Here is a 24,803-nt window from a genome sequence, read left to right on the forward strand (position 1 = left end):
GACCGTGAGAACGGTAAAAGCAGACTCACGGTCTTGTCGCTTGCAGATTTCTTATACTTTTTCTTCTACCCTGAAGATGGAGGCGATACGTTCCTCCGAAACGTTGGTTAACACCACTTATACACGGTGCCAAATCCCAGAAGACTGCTTTCTTCATAGTCACCGCCGTGAAAGCCTCAAATCTTACATACAGGTACAAATTAACATGCCTCATTGCAGCGAAAATTCATAAATTGAGTGTTTGTAAAACAAGGGATATCTGTGTATGATCTGTGGCAATTGCGGTTTTTCTTTTTTTGAGTTTTATTTCCATAAGAATTACCCTAAAATGATAGGGCTTCAAGAGACATATGCATTTTCTTTCCTCCTGTGTCAAAATTAATGGAAGATACACCCAAAACCCAGAAATTAAAGAAGACAGGTATTATGTAGCTTTCAACCATGATTCTCTTTCCACCAGATTGAAAGGAGGAATATGACATGGTTCCACCACTTATTGGCTCTGTCGTTTACTAATATTGCATTCACGGTGATGATACAGACCATGCAATATACTGAGGACACAAAAGGAGTATTGAATCCCTCCACAACTCTCTTGAAGTGTTACATTTTCCCCTTGAACATACACATGTCAGCAGTGATAACTTTTACTAGTAACAAGCACCTTGGGTTCACTGACACAGGTTAAAGTGGAATACAACAGTATGTAAAGAGGGGAAAGCCTCAACTACCATCTGTGAGACATTTTCTCAGTATTAATTTACAGGCACAAGAAATTATAAGCGAAAGCTTATTTCTGCTATACAGCCCCCTGGACAATGCATGTTATTTGCTTATTGTAGAAATAGCCCAGAACAGTCAGTAATTCAGCAACTGAATGTCATCTTATTATAATTATATCTACAGTGTCTTAAAGTTTGTAGTTTACAATTATGTCTTATCTGGTGATCAGTCATGTCAATGTGGAATTAGTGTATGACAGTTCAGACTGTCTTTGTCTGCACAGATAGAGTTGATGTGTGCTGTGTTCACATCCTAATACACAAAGCTGTCCTCTATATCAGCTTGGACTGTGTGGAGAAGAGTGCTCTCATCATATCAACCCCCCACCCCCATAATAAACATGTCTATGAAATGCTGGACACCAACCCCATGCTGACACAGTTCATCTCCCAAGAAGACATCACTGTATACTGTCACTGTGATTATTAGAATCTGTTCCTGCAAATGACCAACCAGTGTCAATCCATGGTCACAGACCTTGTATAAGAGTATCAAGGAGGTCTTAAAAACAGATTAATTTTCCTCAAAGCCCTGCATGCCACTAAAAATGGCCTGTTTGCATTTATTATGCACATGGAACAGAACATGAACAGCACTCAAGGGGACATCTTGATCTGACGCCAAATGGTCAGAACATCCACAAAAGGAGATATCTGAGTGACATTTTAAAACTGTTTTGCAACAGATTTCTGTTGGAAACATTTCGTATTCAAAACTGTCAAACACAACCATTGTATCCAGCTTCACTTAGGACAGTCCAAGAGACTCAGAAACTATAACAAAACATACAGTTAAAGGTATATGCCGACAATGTTACTTCATCTGATGGAATCACAAGTAACATGAAGAAAAACGCAGAGATGTTCATATCTTGTCACCAGATTACAAGACAAAATCACAATATGATCGTTAATAAATCCATACATTATGAAGCAAATACAAATTAGTGCAAACAAGAGTAACAAATGGGAGTGAGACACACAAGGAAATGAATGGAAGGCTTAGTTCACAAGATGAACACCATCCCTTAGTCTCCTGTTCCCTCTCTCCGAAGCTGAAAAATGTCCGCCTGTTTTATGTGGGTGAGAAATATAGTCTCTAATTAAAAGGGGAGAGAGAGACTGAATACAAAAAGCTAAAAATGATGAAGTTACAGAGAACTGCACAAAGGGGGGCAACATTTGAACTGATGAGATAAGAAGGATGAAATGGGTAAGCCATGTAGCAGTCACAGGGAACAACTCTAGTTATAATATGGAGATGGGGATAAAATGCCATGATGGTCATCAGAAAAACAGGGCACGAAGATGTGAACTCTATTGAACTAGCTTATGAACAAGTCCACCGGATATCATTTTGTGAACACTTGGTTCTACAGAAAACACAGTATTAGATAATTAATAACTAAAAAGGAGTGGTTTCCTTATGAAGGTCATGTCACAGTTCAGCTGGTAAGTTCCCAGCTTATTACAGCACAGACCTGGATTCAGTCATTCAGCAACACTGGAACTCCCACAACTACGTTTATTGCTCAGTGGTGTGCAAGGATATTTATCAACTGATTCAAGTCAGTGTAATCAATTTTTGAGGAAAAAGTAACTCAGTGAACTGACAATCTCTTCAACACTATGCTATATACCAATAATACGTGAAGCTGAAAGCATATGTCAACATGCGTGGGTAGCTTGACCCTCTGAATTCAGTTCCTATCTCACAAAGAGCACACTGCAACCATTTTAAAAAAGACCAATCAGTTAATGCTGGTTAGAGAAATAAGCTACTTACTTCTAAAGCAGGTGGTACATATAGTTATTTCAGTACTTGTTTATCAGTGGTTTTGGCACGACGCCAAGATATCCCATTGCCTGCCCACTATATTCATTCAATTAAACAACAGTAACAAATAACAGCCAATAACTTCAGCATTCCTTCATCAGCGAAAACATAATGCATATGTTCGGTAATATTCTGGGATACAGATGAATCTCCATACATTTCTGTTGACATGTTATTGAGTACAAATAATGAATCCCTTAGGCCCTTCACACATCTAAAATTAAATTAAACTCTGTGTGATTATAAATCTGTTATTACTGTATTGTTATGATCGGACTATTAACAACTCTATTTTCAGAAAGACTGTAATATAAGTAAATGAGAAAGAGGAACATATATGAACCAGAGACATTAATCTCATGTAAGCAATATAAGTTCTGCAAAAGTATTTGAGGAAAATATCTGGACTAAAGAGAAATTAACTAGGATTCTACAAAATACACAGTGAGGAACTTTGTGAATAATGGGTTGTAACACATTGCAGTTTGTAGACATTCCAGCATTCTGGAGGATCATACAGCCCATATCTTCAGGCTCAAAGATTAAGAAAAGTAAGAAACCAGCACAGGTTGAATTCAGCTTACTGCCTACTTTGCTGGACCCTTGCTTGGGTTATTTTTCGACCCCAAACATGGTGGCGATATGTACCTCCAAAACATTGGGCTCTCTCCAAATGACATGGTGTTACAACCAAGAAGTCACTGCTGTGAGAACCACGAACCCAACTATGTAAATTACGTTCTTATTCCAGTACTGTTAGGCTGCTTAAATTACACTAGAGTGAACTGTACATTGCCCTGAGGGAGGATCAAAAAAATCATGTATTCTCTTAGATATCCATTTTAAAAAGAATCACACGAAGTTGGAGACAGACACACCAAGGTTAAAACTGATGGCTGTGATAAGGACTGCAGAGAACTGGCTCAGAACAGTATGCAACAGCAGACTTCTGCCTCAACAGCACTGAACATTTCACACTATAATGCCAGTCACTAATAATAACAGACAAGCAAAATAAACCAGCTGAATGGAATGTACAGAATTTCTATTAAACTTCAATACTGGTTCTGTCTCCATCATCAGTGAAAGTAACTAACCTACTCTCCACTGGGCCTCAATTCTTATCTCATGTCCTTGATCTGGTGAAGTATGTGCTCATCTTTCCACTCGCCTAATGAACAAAACCTCAGAAACAGTCTCACATAGACAGTTCTATCTTCTGGGATATAATGCCAAGTCTGTTGAAAGGAGAACTCCGATTGCTACCTGCTTCATGCCGATTTCTTGGTTGGCTTCTTATTCGATGCTGAAGATGGAGGCAACGTGTTCCACTGAAATACTGTGTGGCTTTCAGCAGACTACATGCTGTTATATCTCAAAATATATAACCACTACTGTGAGAACTTAAATTCCTACATAGTTTCTAATAGTTGTCAAATGTGAATCACTATACACAACTGTCAAGTTCTGTCTTACTTCATATCGAAGGATCGGCTGGCCAGTCTCGGTTTGTTCTCACCGTGAGAGACCTGTTGGTTGCAGGACCAAACGGTGGAGCCAAGTATATTCATTGTAAGAATGAGTATATTCAAACAAGGAAAAAATTGTCATTTTTAATGTGTATGTGAATTATTCTTGTGTTGAATACCTCATGGTTTGTTATGTACATGGGAATGAGTTCTGAATGTGTTGAGTGTGAACTCTAATGTACTTATTTATCTGTGTAAATGTATATCATGGAAATCAATAAATTTCAAACCTCATCTCTGAGAGTCTAACCACTGCATAATTATGCAAAATAAACAGTACAATGAATAATAAATGCTGATTGGACTGGTTAGAAGTTATGATTGTCTCTACAGTCAGAAGAATAATTTCTGTCATTAGACATTACTTCACCAAAATTTGTATCTGTGTTGTTCACTCACTAGACCAAGATTTTTTTTTTATTTTGGGTAACAGCATTAGGCCCACATTTATAATTATACCTACAAACGCCTTAATTTCAGGAACTGACACATCAAACCTGCTACTCCAAATGGACCTCAGGCTAAGCTGAAATTCTTAATTTTGTGAGTCGCATACCTGTTTGTGTCTATAACAATATAATTCAAAAGCTGGTCACTGAAAAATAAACTAAAATAATCCATGAGCTCTGCATCTGGTAGAAGATTAAATTATGGCCCTGCAGTTTTAGTAAATGTGTATGCCTTAGATTTCTTGTCACCCATTGTCATATCTTGCCATTCATCAACACAGACACTTGTTTCACTCCCGCTCTCACTTTCCGACATAACATTTCATCGCTCGATTCTTCACTCATAGTTTCTCCTAAATTTTCCAAATCCATCTGCCCATCAGAGTATATAAAGTTCTTCATTTAACAAAGCAATAACTGATTCTACAATCTCAACATACACAGCATTATATTTTGGTTTTTTCATGCCAAAAGGCACACGTGTACCCAAAGGCGAAGCCATGATGCTAACACTGATGCACAGTAATATATAAATGAAATTTGTTCCTCAAGAAGTTCAAACTAAGACTTCCGGATGGCAGAAGGAGACAGACAGAGTCATGAATATGTTGGTATAGTATACGGTGCCAACTAGCGACATAGGATCAAAATGTGACCAGAGGAACACGAAAGAAACATTGTTGATTGTATATCGGCATTCCCCCATGGAAACACTGTCACCATGTCAATTATATATGGACATATAACCAGAAAGGGTTAAGACAACAAATAGTAGCTCTTACTTAAACGATACAAACAACAGTACTGAGTTTCACCACCTACCAAATATCTGCTTAGTCGAGTCCCACATCATTGCCACTAGTAGATGTCGGAGCACTACCGGTACCACGACCTGGTGGGAAGCCCCCAGGAAATCCTCCACCAAATCCTCCAGGCATTCCACCACCAAACTTGCTGGCCAGTTTTGTTATAATAGCACTGACTTTAGGATTATTCTGATATTTAATAATGTTGGCTGGATTTGCAGAGATGTCTTGGAAGGCTGCTGCCAACTCTGGATCCTGAATGGAAAGAAATTACACATATTAATCATAAGTTCTCAAGCTACAGATGCAAAGCAGTGACATTACCAGAGAGCATCGCTACTTAGATGAATGGAAACTGGGCACCACTGGACCACCAGAGGCAGGATTATAAATTTCCACAAGAAGTAATTCACTAGTATCAACAGCACAGTCCCTGTTTCACACTGGCTGTAGTACTCAAGGCAATGTAAATACAGTAAAACTTGGTTATAGCAACATCGGTTTCTGCGACACCTTGTCTATTGCGTCAAATATTCAGTTGTACGAACTAATTCCTCATAAAGCAACTGTTTTTATACCTTGCTTAGTACGACATGCACAAATGCATCAACCTCGTATGTAACGTCATTTTCATTCCTGAATTTCTCTGATATGGACATTGAACGTAATTTAGAAAGTGTGTATTGGGCAAGTAACAGGAAACAGATGAAGATAACTGATTACTGTACTCGTATCTAGGTACAGTAAGGCACAACAATTGATGTAATCTACTGTAATTTGGTGAGTAGGCCTACCTTTAATATACAGTATTAGTGCGGTGTGTATTGTCAGTGAAAAGCGCTGTAATATGTCTTTGATATTACACATTTGGGCAATTCCACGTTAATGTTACGTTAGTCTGTACTTAACTATGTATTTCACTAAAAAATGCAACATTTTAACTCGGTTTTTGGTAGATTTTTACGTGACTAACATAAGGCTACTGTGGAAGTGCCCATTTCGGTTACAACGACATTCGTTTATAACGACACTATTTTTAGGTCCCTTTGATGACGTTATAACCAAGTTCTACTGTATAAGCGTTTTACTTTCCTTCTTGCTAAAATAACTTTGATATCGCCAAAGGGGACAACGGCTGAAAAATATTGAATATTTTACAAAACAACCAACAGTTGTTTGCATATGGCATTTCAGGTAAACAGAAAAAAGAATTGGCAAAGAAAATTGTGCTTAGGTGATATCAATGTGTTTGACTGAAGAATAACAGATTATGAGAACACACACCTTACAGTACTCCCTCCTAGCTTGCTGCCAAGTCTGGGCGAATCACATATCTAACAACTATTACACGCAATATTTTTGTTATGAAATCAGGTTACACAATCTTTCTTATTCTTCTTACATATCTCCATAAACAAGAAAAGAGTTCTGTCTGCAACCACAGAAGACAAGATCCCTGAGACCAGTAAAACATATTACTGAACTAGATAACACAATGGAGAGAAAGTAACATTGGATAGTATTGCTTTGACTACAAGACAGACATTTTGGTGGTTTTCTTTCATAAGTACAAATCTTTTAGAAAGAACTGTGTATGCATGCGAGATTTGAGGTTCTTAAGGCAGTTACTATGAAGATTACTGCCTCCTAGGATATGATACCATGTAACTTGGTACAAAGATACAAATGTTTCAGCTGCATATGCTGCCTTCATCTTCAGGGTACAATGTGGAAGCCTCTCACCCACTCTGTGAAGGAAAGGAAAAAGGTCCTCTCCAAGCACAAACCAGGCACTTTCTCCTAACCAACCTTCCTTACCTGGGTCCTTGACAGCAAGAGCTACTTCCTCATCATCCATAGGGACCCTGAAAAGGGCTGTCATTTTCCCTTTTCTGTCAGAATTCTACTTTTCCTTCTGAAAACAATATTACTGTGTCCCTGGAAAGGAGGATCATTTCTCCCTCTTCCACTTCCCATCCACAACAAAAACAGATTCTTGGTGGGGTGAGACTGACTACACTTGGTACTGCGGCCACTACTGACCTATTGTACCAGCCCCGGATGATAAATAATGAGTGTAGAGCAACTGGTGGAAGGAAGATTGGCAGGGAACCAAAGTACTTGGAGAAAACCTGCCCAGTGCCACTTTGTCCACCATAAAAATCCCACATGACCTGATCCAGGTTCGAACTCAGGCTGCCGTGGTAGGAAGCCAGTGACCAACAGCTGGAGCTATGGCACAGCCTGACAAGAACAAAAACAGGTAGTATGCCCCTTAAAAGAGTCATCTTCTTACTCATCTTTCCCACTGACCCACCTGAAGCTCCTTTCCCCACTCCCTCCCATGGGCCTGAGTGATCACCTTCCTTCCGGTATCCTGAGCCCATTCCTGAACCTACACACTTCAACCCTGTTGATGGAAGGATATCCCTCCGAAATTTTGATACCCAACTACAGGACTACATACTGTTACAGCACAGAAGACCACAATCTGAACAATCAATCGAGGAAAACCTCATAATTTATATTGCCAACTCTGGTTACTTATTGATCCCCCAAAGGTTTGGGGACAGTGATTTGTCCATTATATAAATATTATGATGGACTGGTCCATGATGTCAGACATGTTTAAAATACATCTGCATATTTTAAACAGACCTAGACAATGGCCAATGTCCAACATAACATTTATTTAACCTGAGATTTATGATGTTCACTGCAGTGCATACAGAACACCAATGTGTCCGCAACAATGAGCATGTTCTTACCTGGAAAGCCTGCATTATCTCTGGGTCATTGAGGAACTGATAGAAATCGCCCATGCCTGGACCCCCAGAACTATCTGTATCAGCTTGTGGTCCTGCATTCTTGGCTGCCTTCTCATGCTCCTCCCGTGCTTTGCGAGCCCTGTCCAGCTTCTCCTTCATTTCCTTCTCTGCACGCCTGCGCTCATACTTTCGGCGATGCTCTTCAAGTTTGCGTGCCTGTAAACAAAGGAAGATGGAAGGTCTTCTCATGCCAAGTTTTACAGCTGAATGACGACTTGCCCAAAGCAGGCAGATTCCACTTGTTTTTAACACAGTCTGAAAGGTCCATGCAGCAGCCATGTTGCTCTTACTCCCTCAGCCAGCCTGAGATCCTCGCTATATAGCATCAGAGCGGACCCAACAGAAGACACTGCCTCCAACAGTCCCTCTACTGTTCTTATGGGTGGTTGCCAAGCGACAGCCTGGATATCGTTTAGGCGTGAACGTGTTAACTGAGACGTTACCGAGCAATGCATGTTCCTTCTCGCGACTGTTGCACAGCAAGGGTACTACAAGTTAAAATACTTGTATATACTGTGATACAATGTTGGAAAACCAAATACGGAAAAGGTAAATTTGTCTCTGTGCTTACAGAATTAATCACTGTACCATGAAGACGCACAAGGAATAGGAGGTATAGCCCCACCATTCTTGACCTTGGAACTAGATGGATGTGAGCTGTTAGCTCCATGCTCCGGTCGCTTTATCCCAAGAAAAGTCCCTGGTACCCATTTAATAGGAGGCTGAGTATGATCCAAAGCCGTTCTGGACACTGTGGGGTAGGGAAAAAATCTCTTGCTCCTGCCAAGAATCGAACTCCGGCCGTCCTGCCCGTAACCCGTCACTATACTGACTGAGCTATGAAACAGTCTAATATCTCACACTAATCATGTCCCCCCCAGCCAACTGTTGCGCTTCCTTCCAAATCCTTTCCAATTCATTAGTCATCCGATGCAATATTCTAGAAATTGAAAGTGTCTTTACAGTATCACCCCTCCCCCAAAATAAATCTGAGCACACGAACATGTTTTTCACCTATATTCTGCAGGTTCTCGGTTCAATGCTGTTAGGGACAGTACCATACAGTTTGTCGAAGACTGCTTTCATCAACACAGGCTACAATCCGCTATTCACTACCGACCAAACATTCACCGCAATGCAGTCTGAGTTCCTGACAGCGTCATTAAATAGATTACAAACAAAATATCAAACATTCTACTGGCACTTCCTCTTTTCGTGATATTTCTGGCAGACTCTGTCAGTCAGGTTTCATGTTTCAAATAAATTTAGACAGCAATTACTGGGTAATCTGGCTCACGTAGCAACGCTTCCAACCTGTAATCGCGAGGTACCCAATTCGAATTTCGGCTGCGATACCGGTTATCGTTTCATCGTGATTTTTCTCAGTCTTTTCTGGCAAATGCTGAGACAATACCTTAAATTAGACCGCAAACTGCTTAAGTTCAAATTCTCTGCAATATAGTGTGTCCAGATAAAAGGTATCCAAAATAAAAAATTATATCTCTGAAACTAATTGTCATACATGTATCCAGTTTATGTCGTCGGAAAGGAAAACTCTGAAAGTTTTTTTTTTTTCCATACCGGCTTACGTGCATACGCCGCCACATTTTTGCCACCACGTTATGAATCACATGGACAGAGAGATGGCTAGGATATGAATTGGCAGCAGAGGTGCACCAATCGCTTGGCCTCCTAGGTCGCCAGATTTAACCCCAGTGGATTTTTTCTTGTGGGGTTATGTGAAGAACATTGTCTACCAGGTTAAAATCAACGATCTGCAACACCTGAAAGCCCTCATAAGGGACGCTGTAGCTACGGTAACACCAAACATGCTTCAAGCCTGGATATTTGTCGTGCCACCAAGGGAGCCCACATTTAAATGTATTGAGAAAGTTATAAAAGCAGAAAAAACTTTGATATTTTCCTTTTGTAATGGTGTAACCCACAAATGCGTATAATAAATTCTTTCTGAGACATAACGTTTTTATTTTGGATACCTTTCATCCGGACACCTGTATTTCATAACCACTTGATGCTACACAGTCTGAGCTATTGTCAGCGTCCTTAAATAAACCACAAATAAAATCAATAGAGGAAAATTAGAAGACATGTCTACTTTTATTTCACACTGGAGATATAGGGCAAGCATAATGAACATTTATGCTGTGCCTTACATAAATCCGCAGTGTCACTTTCGGCCTAGAACTGCAAGCCACAGAATTTAACGTGTATAGTAAAGCAAGAGGAAGATGAATACAGTGAATGAGGGACTTTAACAGGGGCAGTGCCAAAGGGATTCTCAAGAAGGTACACACAATGTAGCAGTAACCAAGCAATTGTAAGGAACAGTAACAAACTGTTCTTCCAATTCATTCGACCCATTTTCATCGACCTCATATAAAGTTAGAGGGGAATGGGTGTGTGACATCAGGAACTAAGTTGGGATCTGTCCAGGTGTATCAACATGCTCGCGGGCAGTTACGCCACGCCACACCTCCTCAAACTCGCGACCAGCGCTCGTAAGGTTCACTGCAGGAACAGGACGTCTGTGAGAATTCATTTCGCATTTTCGTTTCACGCTGCAAATACTACTGTTAGTGTATCAAAGTACAAAGGAAAAACTTAGTCCCCCTATTACCGTATTTACGCATGTATAGGCCGCAGAACAATTTTCAGACAGAAATTATAGAAAAAATAATTTTCTTGGAATATTATTTCAGGAGTAGAAATTATTCCGAAATTTGGCAACGTTAATTTTTTTTAAATGAAGTGTGATTTCGAATATTTCGAATATAAGCCACACCCCAGTTTTCCTCTTGAATTTTTGGCAAAAAATGTGCGGCCTATACATGCGTAAATACGGTAATTAAACACAACGCCAAGAAGAGAGATAAGGAAAGCCACCAATCTTAACCTCGGCAACATATGAACGTCAGTAGTTGGTTTCACGACCAGGCCGCTTTATTCCCCGAAAATAGCCACCGTACCCACTGGATGGGAGGATGGGTGGGCTTGAGAACCAATATGGACTCTGTTCAGAAAAGAAAAATTCCTTGCACATACCGGGAATAGAACCCAGATTCCTCGGCTGTCCAACCCGTAGCCTGTAGCTGTAAGTTCCATAATAAAATTAACTTTTAAGACATGTTCATGTAAAGCGAAAGAGTACAGAGAATATTATGTAACAGACACATTCACAATTTGCACACCTCATCTACTAAACTGTATGAGACACTGCAGTAGATATGACACTGTGAATATTACTTCGGTAGCGTAGTTGGTTAAGGCACTATGTTACAAACCGGAAGGTCGCGGGATCGAATACCACGGATCACAGGAAGGCAATGAGGATGGGTAAGGAGGGGCAGAGCCTGGACCTAGGTGCATACCGTCATGGCAACGAGTTTCTTTGTCAGTTTATTTACCAACGTTTTATCAAGGGCACATGCTTAACGCTGAATGACAGGATTATTATAACATACGGAGCTGGCCCTGAAAACAAGGACTGAGAGAAAAACACAAAGAATGTCACGAGAGTCGGGTGGCCGACGCGTCGCGTTCGAGCCCACTTGCTCCGCAGCGTGCGTGGGAGAAACGAAAAATGTATACAAGATTTTTCGTGGAAACCCTGAGAGGATATCCATGGAGAGGAGGTAAGGTGGAGTTGTCCCTGTGTTTAACTAATTAAGCACCTACGCCATGAAGGTGTATAGGGGAGTGGATGTATAGGTCCACATTTTCTTGACCTCGGCACTAGTCGGAGGTGAGTGGTCCATTTCACGCCCCTGCCGCTTAACTCCTGGGAAAGAGCCCCCGCTACCCATTGGATGGGAGGCTGGGTGGGCCCCAGGGCCGGTCTGTACGACGTGAAAATATCGAGACTCAGACCCCTCAGACTGAAAAGGATTTGGAAGTGGTCGTTGCCTATTTCAAGCCACTAACCCGGGATTCATCTGGAGGGGCTAAGGAATACCACGACTTCAGCCAGGACAGTCGTTGCCCCGGCTGAGTTTCGAACAAGATCCTCCCGAACAACCAGAAGCGTCATCTATTGAGCCAGGTTGCTCGGTGAGAATTCTTTCCCCGGTCAAATTTCGTAGGCCGCTGAAGCCAGTGTTCGCTTGTACTGCTGCGTCCTGTCTGTGCCTAGCAGGTACACAGTCGTTTGTTATAGCAATTTCAACCGAATCATTAAGATCGGTAACTATGATGAAATGGACACCAACTGGAATCGAACTTTGGGATGCGGCAGCAAAAGGCCGCGTGCGGTGCCGGTGTAGCTGATCCGGCGAGGAGTCAGTCTGCCACGGCCCCGCGTGCCTTATAAGGACCGGGGCTAAATATAAAGCGACGGGCACGCCACAGCCGGGGCCCCGTCGGCAACTGCATCGGCGACTACACCTCCTGACTGACTTGGCTCCATGCTCTCAGGGGTGGACAAGCTGGCAGTTAACTATGCCACTGTCACAGGGAATTCTGAAAACTTCATCACGAATATCTAACCTAAACATCTCGTAGAACTGCGAGTAAGTAACTACGTTTGCACCAAAACACTAAACTCTGTACAGTGACTAGGCTAGAGCTGCGGGGTCGAGGAACCTGGGTTAAACTCCTGGCTGGGGCAAGGGATTACTACTCCTCAATGCACAGGGCCCAGACCGACTCCGGGGCCCGCTCTGCCTCCTACTCTATGGATACAAGGGCCCATCTTCCCTAGGGCAAAGCAGCCGGGATGTGAAGCCATCTTCCCTAGGGCAAAGCAGCCGGGATGCGAAGCTGACCGCTTACCTCCTTCAAGCGTCGACGTTAAGAATGCGTGGAGCTATACCTCCAGTCCCCCACATGTCGCCAGGGCACAGGGAAACGTACTTTTATTTCACACTGACACTATGCTCTAGGTGGTCCGGCTGTCATCCATTTACACTCATTTTATCGAACTTTTCTTTCTGTTTTTATTCTTGTACTAACCTTTGTTCGTTGTTCTACTGTCACTTTCTTTTGCCTTTTATTAATACGTCTATTCGTAGCGAGCTCGCATAGAACAACCTGCATTGCAATTTCAGAACTAAATTTTGTTGAGATGACCCGGGGTAGCGTAGGCGGTATAGCGACTGGTTACGGGCTGGACAAGCGAGGGGTCGGAGTTCGAGTCCCAGTAGGATCAAGAATTTTCACTAAATCGTCCAGATGGGCTCTGGGGTCCACCTAATCTCCTATCCAATGCGTTCCAGGGGCAAAGCTACCGGGGCGTGAAGCTGACCACACCTCCAGTTAGTGCCGAGGTCAAGAAAAATGTGGATATATACATCCACTCCCCCATACGCCTTCATGGCTTAGTGCTTAATTCGTTGAGCACAGGGATAACTTTACCTTTGGCTTTTACTTCTGTTGAGAGTACTATCTTCTGGTGTGTGACGTCGTGTATTCTGATTACCACGCTTCCAAGGAATGTACTGACGCCATCTTCAGGGTGGACCCTGAATACTGAGGCGGTACGTTGCTCCGACATGTCGGCGAAGTGACCAGGTGTCATCACATTCCCCTCATAGTGACTGCAGCGAGAGCCTCAACGTCTGCATGTCACTGGACTCACGTACACGTTTCATTACCATGGTTACCACTTGCCGTCACGGTCCCAATGCCTTTCTTGGACTCCAACCCATCGTATGACAGCAAAATTAATATTTCCCTGGGTTCCCTCTCCAAGACGAGCAGTCTTCCTGTTTTTAATTTACCTTTTTTTTTACAACTAGCTGTTCAGGGAGAAGAGGGGTGCAACTTTTCGCGATAAAAATAAAGTTGTAATTAAGCACCACGCCATGAAGATGTGTTGAGGAGTGGAGGTATAGCTCTACGCACTTAGATGTTTGGATAGGAGACAGGCGGGACGCGAGCTGCAAGAGGTTGTGACGTTATCGCCGCTAATACCAAAATCCACTATTCAGTCAGTTCAATCCAATCATCCCGACCTACCGGCCCTATCTTAGGGGTTGAAGAGTGAACCAAGCAAGCTGTTACTGCTTGCTTCTTACTGGCTACCTGCTTGGTTTACTATCGACCCTGAAGATGGATGCAGGTTGTTCCTGAGAAACGTCTGTGATCTACCGGACTACACGGCGCCACATCCCACGGTTACCGCTATGGGAATCTCAAATCCTGCATACTTTTATCAAATTTAGTAAAGATCTTGGTAAATGTATACTGACTCACCCATGGAGCTGACCCCTTCTGGAGCCGCCAATTGTGCAGCTACTCAAGAATTTCCCAGCATTTTATGGAAACCGAAGGTTCATTACCGTGTTCACAAGAGCCCTCCACTGGTCCCTATCATGAGCCAGATCAATCCGATCTATGCCATGCCATCCCATCTTATCTCTCTAAGATCAATTTTAATATTGTCCACCCACCTACGCATTGGTCTTCCCTGTGGTCTCTTTCCTTCTGGCTTTCCCATCAATATCCTATATGCATTCCTTGTCCCGCCTATTCGTGCTACATGCCCTGCCCACCTCATCCTCCTTGACTTCATCATTCTAATTATACTTGAAGAAGAGTACAAGTTATCAAGCTCCTGTATTACATTCAAATATTTATTTATGGGTCATAATTGATCTGTTAGCTAATGCTCGAATGCATATGCAAAATGTTAAATCCTGAAGGTAATACGAACCCGAAAAGGCCGATTAACTCCCAGATTCAAACTTGTACTTATCACTTGGGTGGATCTGTGGGCCCGTTGCAACTGCGACATGAGACAGCCGGACTTTTGGATGAACTGACAGGCGATAAACAGCCGTGCGGACAAACATAGGCCTACAGAACACTGTCCTCTGGGATGTGACGCAATCTAATCTGATAAACGTTTACCGACGTACTCTTTCCATCATCATGGTAGAAAATTCGGAAACGTCACCAGACTACAAGGCGACACATCCCAGAAGGCAGATTTATTCACGTTCACCTCCGTGAAAGCAAACCACAAATATGGGGAGGCTACGTCCGCAGGTTCGAAACCCTTCGAGCTGAGAAAGCCAAATTATTCTTCGGTCAGCTTTCCATCCCTCCGTAATGTCAGCAAAGTTCTACCAGATCACACGGCGCCACGTATCAGATGACTGTATTCCTCACAGCCACAACCGTGAGAATCTCAAAGCATTTTCTTCTTAATTTTGTTTTGGTTGCTGCTGGGAGCCGGAACAGTTCAGTCGGTATAGCGACGGCCTAGGCGACTGCAGTTCGATTCCCGGAATAGGCAAGAGATCTCTCTCTACTCCACAGCGTCCAGACCGGCTCTGGGGCCCATCCAACCTCCTATACTGGAAGATATGGAGAATTGAAAATTCTTGCCGCCGTCGGGACTCGAACCCCAACCTCTGGGTCGTCCAGCATACCGCCTGCGCTATCCCGGCATCGGAGGTTATTTCGCAAGATTTAAGCGGCCGGGGCGCGAAGCTGACCATAGACCTCCATTTATTGCCAAGGTCAAGAATTGTAGAGCTATAACTCCTGTCCCTTATAAGTCTTCATAGCGTGGTGCTTAATTAATTAAGCACAGGGACTTCACCTTTTGGTTGCTATCGCCCATCTTACCTTATTGGCATAAACGGTTTGTGGCACTAGTATCGCTTTGGCTTCCTGTACGTAATGGGTGCTTTAATTTAGGTGGTCATGAATAACAGACTCTGCTACATACAAAAAAAAAGTTAATGGCTGGTAAATCTCTTGGGTAGGTCACTATTTCCTCTCCTTGCAACACTGGCACACGACACGGGGCATGGACGAGTAACTTTTGGGTGCAAGAACACAAAGCATCGCGTTGTGCCGCTATTCCTTGGCCGAATCTGCAAAAGAAACCCACCCAAATGCCAACCATACCACGCACACAAAAGTGGGGCTTTTGGACTCAATAGCACATGCGCAATTCTCAATCGGAGGACATACATCTAGGGCTTATATACAAATGGGACTCAAGCATCGCAGGGACTAACAGCAAAAGTCACAAGTACAAGAACATACAAGAAGTTCTAACAAAAATGTAACGCAAATATATTTCTGGACATTATACATCGTCTTGCCGTTATATAAAAACCGTCCTCTTTATTTTTCAAAACACAACGTTTCGGCGACTGGATTCTGTCTCCGTCTTCAGGTAAAACCTACTCAGTTCGGCCCAATCGCCAGAGCTAGTCCCTATCTCCGGACCTCCCACCACACGTGTATGATTCCGAAACCCGGAAAACGGAAGTCCCTGAGACGCGCTTGTCTATCATGCCACACACGAAGAAGACTGACTTCCCTTAACATGCACGACGACGCCTCCACGGCTGACAAAACAGCAAGTGACTGCTACCAAAAGAATCCCTTCACAGCTTCCGGCAGGAAGACACAAGCTGTCAGGCCCAGAAGATAAATGTGTCTGGATTTCCTGACTCACGAGGATTCTCGAACTGTTACCGCAGAGAGAGAAAGAGAGAGCAACTGTGTAGACCAAGTGAAAGGAAGTTGTGCGGGGCATGGTGGAAGACGCAGAAGGTGAACCTGGCAGTTGGAAGCTTCCAGCTGCTTCTTTAAAGGCAGCGCCCAGACCGGCTCTGGGACAAACACTGTATCCCATACAAGAGGTACAGAGTGGCCTTCTTTTCCGGGGTAAAATGGCAGAGGCGTGAAGGTCACCAATTACCTAAGTATAGGGTCGAGGTTAAGAATACATGGAGCTGTACCTCCACTCCCCGGGCAACTTCATGATGTGTTGCTTAAATTATGCACAGTGACAACTTATTTGTCAGACTTCCACTGTATACATGTTAACACCGCTGTCCTTTCGATAGCATAAGGATGCTTTATTCACTAAGCATGTAAATTGTATGTGGCTATAAACTCCGTGGCCTGTAGTCGGCAAGCGAACTATACCGACCGAGGGGCGGCAGCTTGTCGGGGAAGTTAGTGCCAACTTTGGCGGATAGAGGGTGTCGCGTGGTCAGCGCAGCGGATCCCCACGGCCGTTAATTTCGGTTTTCTAGACCGGAGCGCTATTTCCTTGAAATAGCTCCTCAATTATCCTCACGAGACTGAGTGGACCCCGTTCCAGACCCACTACTTCTCAGAAAAAAATCTGGTAGCGCTGGGAATCGAACCCGGACTTATAGATCTGTAGCCAGGCACTCTGACCACTAGACCACAGAGGTGGTCATCAACATTGTTAAATCACCAAATGACGAATAAGTACGCCGTGCAAGATCGGCAACTTCTTCGACATATATGTCATGCTTGTTGTCTAAACACCACTTGCAACGGCGTTAACCCATCAATAGAATTAATCAACTAAGCTCACGGCAGTAATTCTCTCGCCCGTTGACATTTTCGTCCCACCGGCCATTCTGTCAAATACTCGCAGGCCCGCCACCGTAAAACATAAACTTCAATATTATCTGATCATTAATGCAGTGATTGCGGAAGTGTGGGGCGCGACTGGTTGGGGAGAGGGGCCGGGCATTCTGGGAACTGAACTACTTACAATTCTCAAAATGTCATTAACATTTCATCCTATACAACAGGAACCAGGGGATGTTTCCCCGCGGGGAAAGCGCCGGAGCATGAAGCTAACTGCTCATCTTTAACTAGTGCCGAAGTCAAGAATGTTGGAGCTATACCTCCATTCTCCTACACGTCTTCATGGCGTGATACTTATTTCATTAGGCACTGATACATTACCTTTGCCTTTTATGACACAACGGAAGGCGAAGATTTGCCTAACAGCATTAATCGACTGTAACAGGGGCATACCGCGCGGTCTTCGCTCGCTCGGACGCTGGGATCGTAGGTTCGAATCCCACTCAGTGCATGGATGTTTGGTATGCGTTTATTCTGTNGAAAAACGGTTGGAGCACGAAACTAATCATTCGATTTTATGTAGAAACGAGGTTAAGAACTCCGTATTTCTCGGCGGTGGCACGCTTAAGAACTAACATTTTCATATTTCTTTATTGCGGTTCTAAAGCCCTCCAGACTAAAGCGAACAGAGTTTGTTAGATCACAAATCGACCTTACATCACTCATGCAACAGTGGACCGGCGGCGGAGGGGGGTGGAGAAGACGTCGCAGGTAAAGTGGTGGGGGGGTGCCACGGCTGAGGGATGCTCGAACGTGAAACCAGTCCGTGAGCTGCTTGGGTTGCTTGCTGGTTTAATGACGCGGTGGTGGTGTGCTGTAGTGCGAACGTGTGTGTGAAGTGGTGTGCTGGATTATAAGACCCCCCGCTGCTACCACCGAGTTCATCGCTGTCCCCTTCTGGGGCTATGGCTCTCTCCACAGCGGCCACATACGTGTTACTACTTTTCACGGCCATCGGATTCCTTGTTTCAGGAACTGTGCAAGGTAATGTGATGGCGAAGCAGTACAGTGCACATAAACTATTCCCTAAACCTACCGGTGTAGTGGTTTGCGTCTGAATCAAGCAAGGGGGCCGGGAACATTTTCGTGGTTTCTCTCAGGTCCGCATTAAACTTTCAGTATTAGAAAGACCGTCTCCTCCCAGATCCGCTCCAGTTCAATGTTATAACGTATCCGGGGGACATCCGCTGCTGCTATTAGAACTGTGAGGGGTCTCAAGTCTCCTCAAATAGCGCGCCTGCTGCTGGCACAACGTTTCGAGGATTCACCCGTTTATAAATAAGTGCAGTTTGGTAAGAGCACTGTTCCTGTCACATCCTCGGGTCCATTCGTATCTATAACAGATACCAGTTTATTAAAATGTGTTCTTCAACGTGACGTCACGAAATTGAAGTTAATATTGGCCCAAATGTGCCAACTTTAGCGGACAGAGGGTGTTGCGTGGTCAGAGCAACGGATCCCCACGCCCGTTAATCTAGGTTTTCTAGACCGGAGCCGCTGTTTCTTTGAAATATCTCAATTATCCTCACGAGGCTGGGTAAACACCGTTCCAGACCCACTAGACCACAGAGGCGGTCTGCATAGTTCGCTTGCGCACTGAAGCCAATGAGTTTGTTTTTTCTTGTTTTGTTGTATTGGCCCAAATGTACATGCACGTCCAGAAGCAGTGAGCGTACAAACATCTCATTCAAATTGTGGCCTTCTGGGTCATGACGCCGTTTAACGTAAAGTGGGTCATTTAACGAGGGTGTGAGCATCCTGAATGATAAGATTACTCCATTCGGTGTGGATGAGTTGGTGGAATGAGAACTCGCAAAAGAAATCAGAATACTCAGAAAACAAAATGTGAATCAGTGTTATTCTCTCCATTACAATTCTAACATGACCTGACCTGGCATCGAACTCGGGTAACAATGGTTGAGAAGCTGGCTAACAACCGGTACGGTTCCACACCGCGTAGGGTAGGCAAGTAGCAACGTTTCTGAGAAATATATTGCCTCAATGTTCAGGAAAAGTTATGCTCCACCGAAAGGTTATTACCACGTATCAAGACTACACGGCGTCAGAACCCATAAGACAAGATATCTGCATACACCAGTTTGAGATTTCCGAAACAGAACGAAGTTTAAAAAGAAAGCCCAAAGTTCATATAAATGTGTATACGTTACTCAAGATTTGCACATTCAACAAGCAACAGTTCCCATTTCTGAACTGGTAAACTTTCCGTATATTTCTGTATTTACGTATAACTCGAAGCGAACAGCCGGGGTCTAATTTTAGCCCCCTCCCCCAAACCCTTCCAGCTGAAAATACTGCAGCTCAGTCGGCATGCGCCCTTCAAGAAACTGACATACACACTTGCCTAACATTCAGGCCAAACACTGAGCTGATTATATGCAGACACTCAAAGCGAAATAGGCCTGTTCAGTGCCACGAACCGGAAAACGTGGTCTACATATAAGCCTCGTGCGCTGTACGGGAAAGCTACACGCTAGAACATTAAACAGGATGAGGCAACCAATAACGTAATGAATATGTCGACACCTTGAAGCCGATGAGAGTTCCTCTCGCGACCGACAACACGACCACCGGGGAAAGGTCAAGGTCATTCCGTTGTCACCCGCTCGGGTCAGTAACATGGGCAGTTGCAACACTCAGCAGGAACAAGCAAATCGGTCACAAATATAGTATCAGTGAGGGGTGGGGTGGCAGACTAGACAATAAATTGTAAAACACATAAAGTTTACCCCGCTCTCGTAATTAAAGAAGTACCTAGTACAACGGAAATATGCAGGCAGGTTAGCTCTCTGCGTACCCACGCTCTCGCGGCCACATTTTATAGATCTCGAATGCTTTAATTTTAAACCCCATTCAAACTAGCCCCGAGCGGCCGCGCCATAGCTCAAGCGGTTAGTCGCCGGCTTCCCACAGCGTCGGCCCGGGTTCGATCCCGGGTCTGGTCAAGTGGAATTTCTGGTGTACAAAGTGGCGCTGGGGTAGGTTTTCTCCGAGTACTTCGGTTTCCCCTGCCAATCTTCATTCCACCAACTGCTCCACAATCACCCTCACCTCTCATCTGGGGCTGGTACAACAGGCCAGAAGTGGCCGCAGTACAAGGGTCTTAGGCCCACCCCACTAGCAATAAAAAAAACCTGGCCCTGATGTTTGACGTGAGAACTACATTTATTTAGCGTCGTCTACGCCAGCGCTACACGCGACAGTTTGCGATTGCTGTCTGCGGTAATGTGATCATCAAGGTAATAATGCGCACAATCTTAGCGTGATGTTTCTCTCTAATTAGAAAACAAGGGCTGAAGAGTACTGGGCCCCAAGAGAGAAGAGCGAAGAGAAACGAAAATTACACAGCCACAAAATGACTATCATACATATTATTATTATTTATTTTAATTGCAAATGGATTTTTACCCGGTGGCGGTAGTACTACAATAAGACATAACACACAAATAACACACGACGCTCAAACAAAACACAGCACACAAAAGTACACAAACAATAAAGGACGCACCACATATAACGAATACAATGCAAATATAATTACAACTACAACACAACTATAATTAAATAAATAAATATTAATCAAAAGTAAACATACATTGCCGGTCACGGTAGCCGAGCGGTCTAAGGCATGTACTGTCTTCGCTCGCTTGGAAACCGGGATCGTGAGTTCGAATCCCACTCAGGGCATGGATGTTTAGTTTGTGTGTATGCGTTTTTCTGTGTTTGTGTACAGGTAGAGGCCTTGCGACGAGCTGATCACCCGCCCAAGGAGTCCCTACCGTCTGTGTAAGATCTAGAAAAACCCGAAGTGAACGGAGAAGTTCATGGAGGTAGGCCTAGGCCCACTGGGGATGTAGTGACAAGGGGGGGGGGAAAGGGCGGCCGACGCGTAAGGCTGACCTCTCCGCCATCTGTGAGCCGATTGTTTAGATAGTGTGGGAGCCTCAACATCTCACAACCCTATGGGCCTCCACGGCCAGTTACAGGGATACCTTTACTTTTTACTTTTACGTTAACACTGGTCACTATCTCAGAAAAGGGTCAAATTCTGGGCTTTCGTGACGACGGTGACGTTAAGTTAGGAGGAGGTATACCCTGAACAGGGTCACAATCGCTAACTAGGCGGCGAAGACCTGCAAGTCGAGGAAACACGGTTCATTCGGGCACTGACCTGTTTCGGGCGCATTAGAATGAGTTAGTCGCTAAAACAATCTCGTGAAAAGAGGTTAAGCACGTGGAAGCTATTCTTAGAAGTTATATCCATCATTCCTCTATGCAGAGTTCCACGGCTTCTGCATTCTCATTCATAAAAGTCGAAGTGTTGCCTCGGACCAAGGTTATCGCCCCGCCATCGCTTTTTTCAGGGCTCAGTACAATTCTGCGAGATCGTGAACTAAATTGTGAATTAACTCAAGCATTGACACAGGGCGATCAAAATTACTTTCAGGAGGGCAATTTCTCTTTCCAGACAGACCCGACAGAGAACGTAACTTTGAAAACTAACTTACATTCAAGACAGACCTAGAAAAGTGCGCATTTTCACAACATTTTTCACCTGTATACTATTCCTGCTTTATTTAAGGTATATTTACAGATCCTGTCGTAGCTCAAGCTGCGGGGTGTCGAGTGTGGCTAGTGAATTACTCTGAAAGGAGGGGAAAACAAGCGATGGCGGCCCAATATCTGAGTTACTACTCCGGCATTTCTGTTGACTGATTACAATCACGAACCCCCCACCCCCACCTCACACCCAGTTACAACAGGCGGTGTCCCGTGCAGGCTGTCTCGCGAATGGAAGCTAAACGTCATCCCTTAAGCTCCTGCTGTACAAACAAAAAAAAATAATACCGTGGCTTGAGTCTGCAAGCGAACTATACCGACCGAGCGACCGCCGCTTGTCGGCGAAGTTGGTGCCAACTTTAGCGGATAGAGGGTGTCGCGTGGTCAGCGCAACGGATTTCCGCGGCCGTTAATTTCGGTTTTCTAGACTGCAGCTGCTATTTCCTTGAAATAGCTCCTCAATTATCCTCAAGAGGCTGAGTGGACCCCGTTCCAGACCCATTAATTCTCAGAAAACCTGTTAGCGCCGGGAATCGAACCCGGACCTCTGGATCTGTAGCCAGGAACTCTGACCACTAGACCACAGCGGCGGTCCCCTGCTGCACAACGCGACGCAACATAATGCGTGTTTACATACACAGATGTACCCGGCTGTCAGATCCAGCTCTACAATAGGGCCCTTATCGGAGCATTACATTTTATATTCTTATTCCCATCTTCAGTCGTTAGTAATGTCCCTACACTGCTAGTCCTCGCTTGACGATGATTTCTGCTAAGAAAGTCGCTTATGCAAACTTTTAAACTTAGGCGCACACTAAAGCGAACTCTCCCTTCGGAACAAAAACGGGCACGTGTGAACGGAAACGAAAACGGAAACAAACGCCCCAGTCAGCTCGCCTTACCGCCTACTCCGGTGTGCTTTTGACCATTTTCAACCTTCTGCATTGGTATTTTATAGCATTATCTGGTTTCCGCGCTAATCTGTTTCGATTCAGGAAATAGAAGTGGTGGTTTTGTCTTTTTTTTTGTCATTCGGGAACGTAACCCAAAATTACAACATTATGCGTATGGGAAATAGCAATTCGCATTACGCGCTCTCTCTAGGAACGTAGATACTGCCTATACTTATGAATTAGGGGTCGAAGATTCAGATTCAGCAGAATGGTTCAACAAATGACCTTAACTTACGGCACCTGGGCATCAACTGTGATCCTCCAACTAATATACACATAACGCACCGTCAACATCTATACCATTACTATCATTATTATTATTATGCACACATAATTTGGGCACATGTTTCGACTTTAGTGGTCATCATCCAGGCATAATACATTCATTTTGGCGATACTGCTGTTATGGTTTAATTGCTAATACTGGCCAGTGTTTGGTTAGTGGCATTCTTGTGTTATACCAATGGCATGTATACCCGTTGCTAAGAAACGACCGTGAAATAAGCAACTATACAGCGGCCGTTACTAGGCAGCAGCTCGTAAACAGCAACAGAGAAATTGTTTTCTGTGCGGTCGGTGCCGATATGCTATAGACGAGTGAGTTGGAGGACTGCTGGGATCAGTAGTGAGTTGTTGCTGTTAGAAGCTGGTAGCTGAGGCTGTGAACCGTTCGGGAACCCAGAGGAAGGAAAATGTCCGCCATTGAAACCGTTACCAAACAACGACTAGTGAAGACGTGACTGTGGACACTAGTGTGTATGTAATAAAGGAACGTAAAGTGTAGTCATGTTTTGTATGTATAGGAGTCCAATAAATGCGTTCATCAACCCAAAACCCGTCTGCAGTCACTAAAATCGTGACACCACATTTGAATTGATACGTCTAAAAGTATAAAACTTCTATAAAATCGTTAAAAATTATTACGGAATTAATGCTGTTACGCGTATGAGCTAGTACAGACGGGGTATGGATTGGCAATTGGATTTATTGGACACTTATACAACTCGTTATTATACTTCACAAATCATATCGCGCAGACTAGTGTTCTCAGTCCGTTACAGTCTCCACTAGACGTTTATTGGTAGCGGCTACAAACGGGGGGCGTTGTCCTTACTCTGGGTTCCCGACCCTTGGTAGCAGTCCACGTCGGTGTACTTCCTTGTCAGGGTACGCAATACTAAACGCTCCACGAGCAGCAGCAAACGATTTGGATACGAAATAATGTTCGGTTAACACAATATCTACACGGCGCCGCATCCCAGAAAACTGCTATCTTCATTCCCATATTTTAGTTCTCAAGAAAAGAAAAGAAAAGACCCATAGATTGTAATGAAATTTCTGAATACGAAATAACAATCACTTTACTCGAGTCACCACTGCAACTCCGTATCGAGTCTTCTGGGCGGTCACCAAATATTGTAATGAATAATATTGAAAAGAGCCACGGACAGGGCCAAAAAGGAATATCTTGATAAAATATGTAATGAAATTAGAGAATTTCAAAGAATAGGACGTTATGATTTGATGTACATGAAGACAAAAGAACTAGGATGGAAAGAGAATCATGGGATTCAAAATGTTGGCATCGAAGACTCCCAGGGGAATAGAATAGTAGACCAGAGGCAAGTGCTGAAAATTTGGGAAAATTATA

General features: G+C 43.8%; 2 protein-coding genes across 3 annotated transcripts in view; one reads left to right on the forward strand and one right to left on the reverse strand.

The window, feature by feature from the left end:
* The window catches only part of LOC111871069 (putative protein FAM10A4), an 81,881-nt gene that overhangs the window by 1,817 nt on the left and 55,261 nt on the right, over nucleotides 1-24,803 (reverse strand). The window contains exons 5-6 of the mRNA XM_023863843.2: nucleotides 8,172-8,387; nucleotides 5,420-5,658 (exon numbers count right to left, since the gene is read on the reverse strand). Of these exons, the coding sequence (XP_023719611.1) occupies nucleotides 5,431-5,658; nucleotides 8,172-8,387 (444 nt within the window). The 3' untranslated portion in view covers nucleotides 5,420-5,430. The remainder of the gene's footprint in view (nucleotides 1-5,419; nucleotides 5,659-8,171; nucleotides 8,388-24,803) is intronic.
* LOC111871067 (sarcalumenin) overlaps nucleotides 18,365-24,803 on the forward strand; it is a 48,152-nt gene continuing 41,713 nt past the window's right edge. For both annotated transcript variants that reach the window (XM_023863837.2, XM_023863838.2), the window contains exon 1: nucleotides 18,365-18,605. In XM_023863837.2, coding sequence (XP_023719605.1) covers nucleotides 18,527-18,605 — 79 coding nt within the window. In that variant the 5' untranslated portion in view covers nucleotides 18,365-18,526. The remainder of the gene's footprint in view (nucleotides 18,606-24,803) is intronic.

This window comes from Cryptotermes secundus, unplaced genomic scaffold, assembly GCF_002891405.2.
Source record: "Cryptotermes secundus unplaced genomic scaffold, Csec_1.0 scaffold73, whole genome shotgun sequence".
In the NCBI taxonomy this organism is placed as follows: Eukaryota; Metazoa; Arthropoda; class Insecta; order Blattodea; family Kalotermitidae; genus Cryptotermes; species Cryptotermes secundus.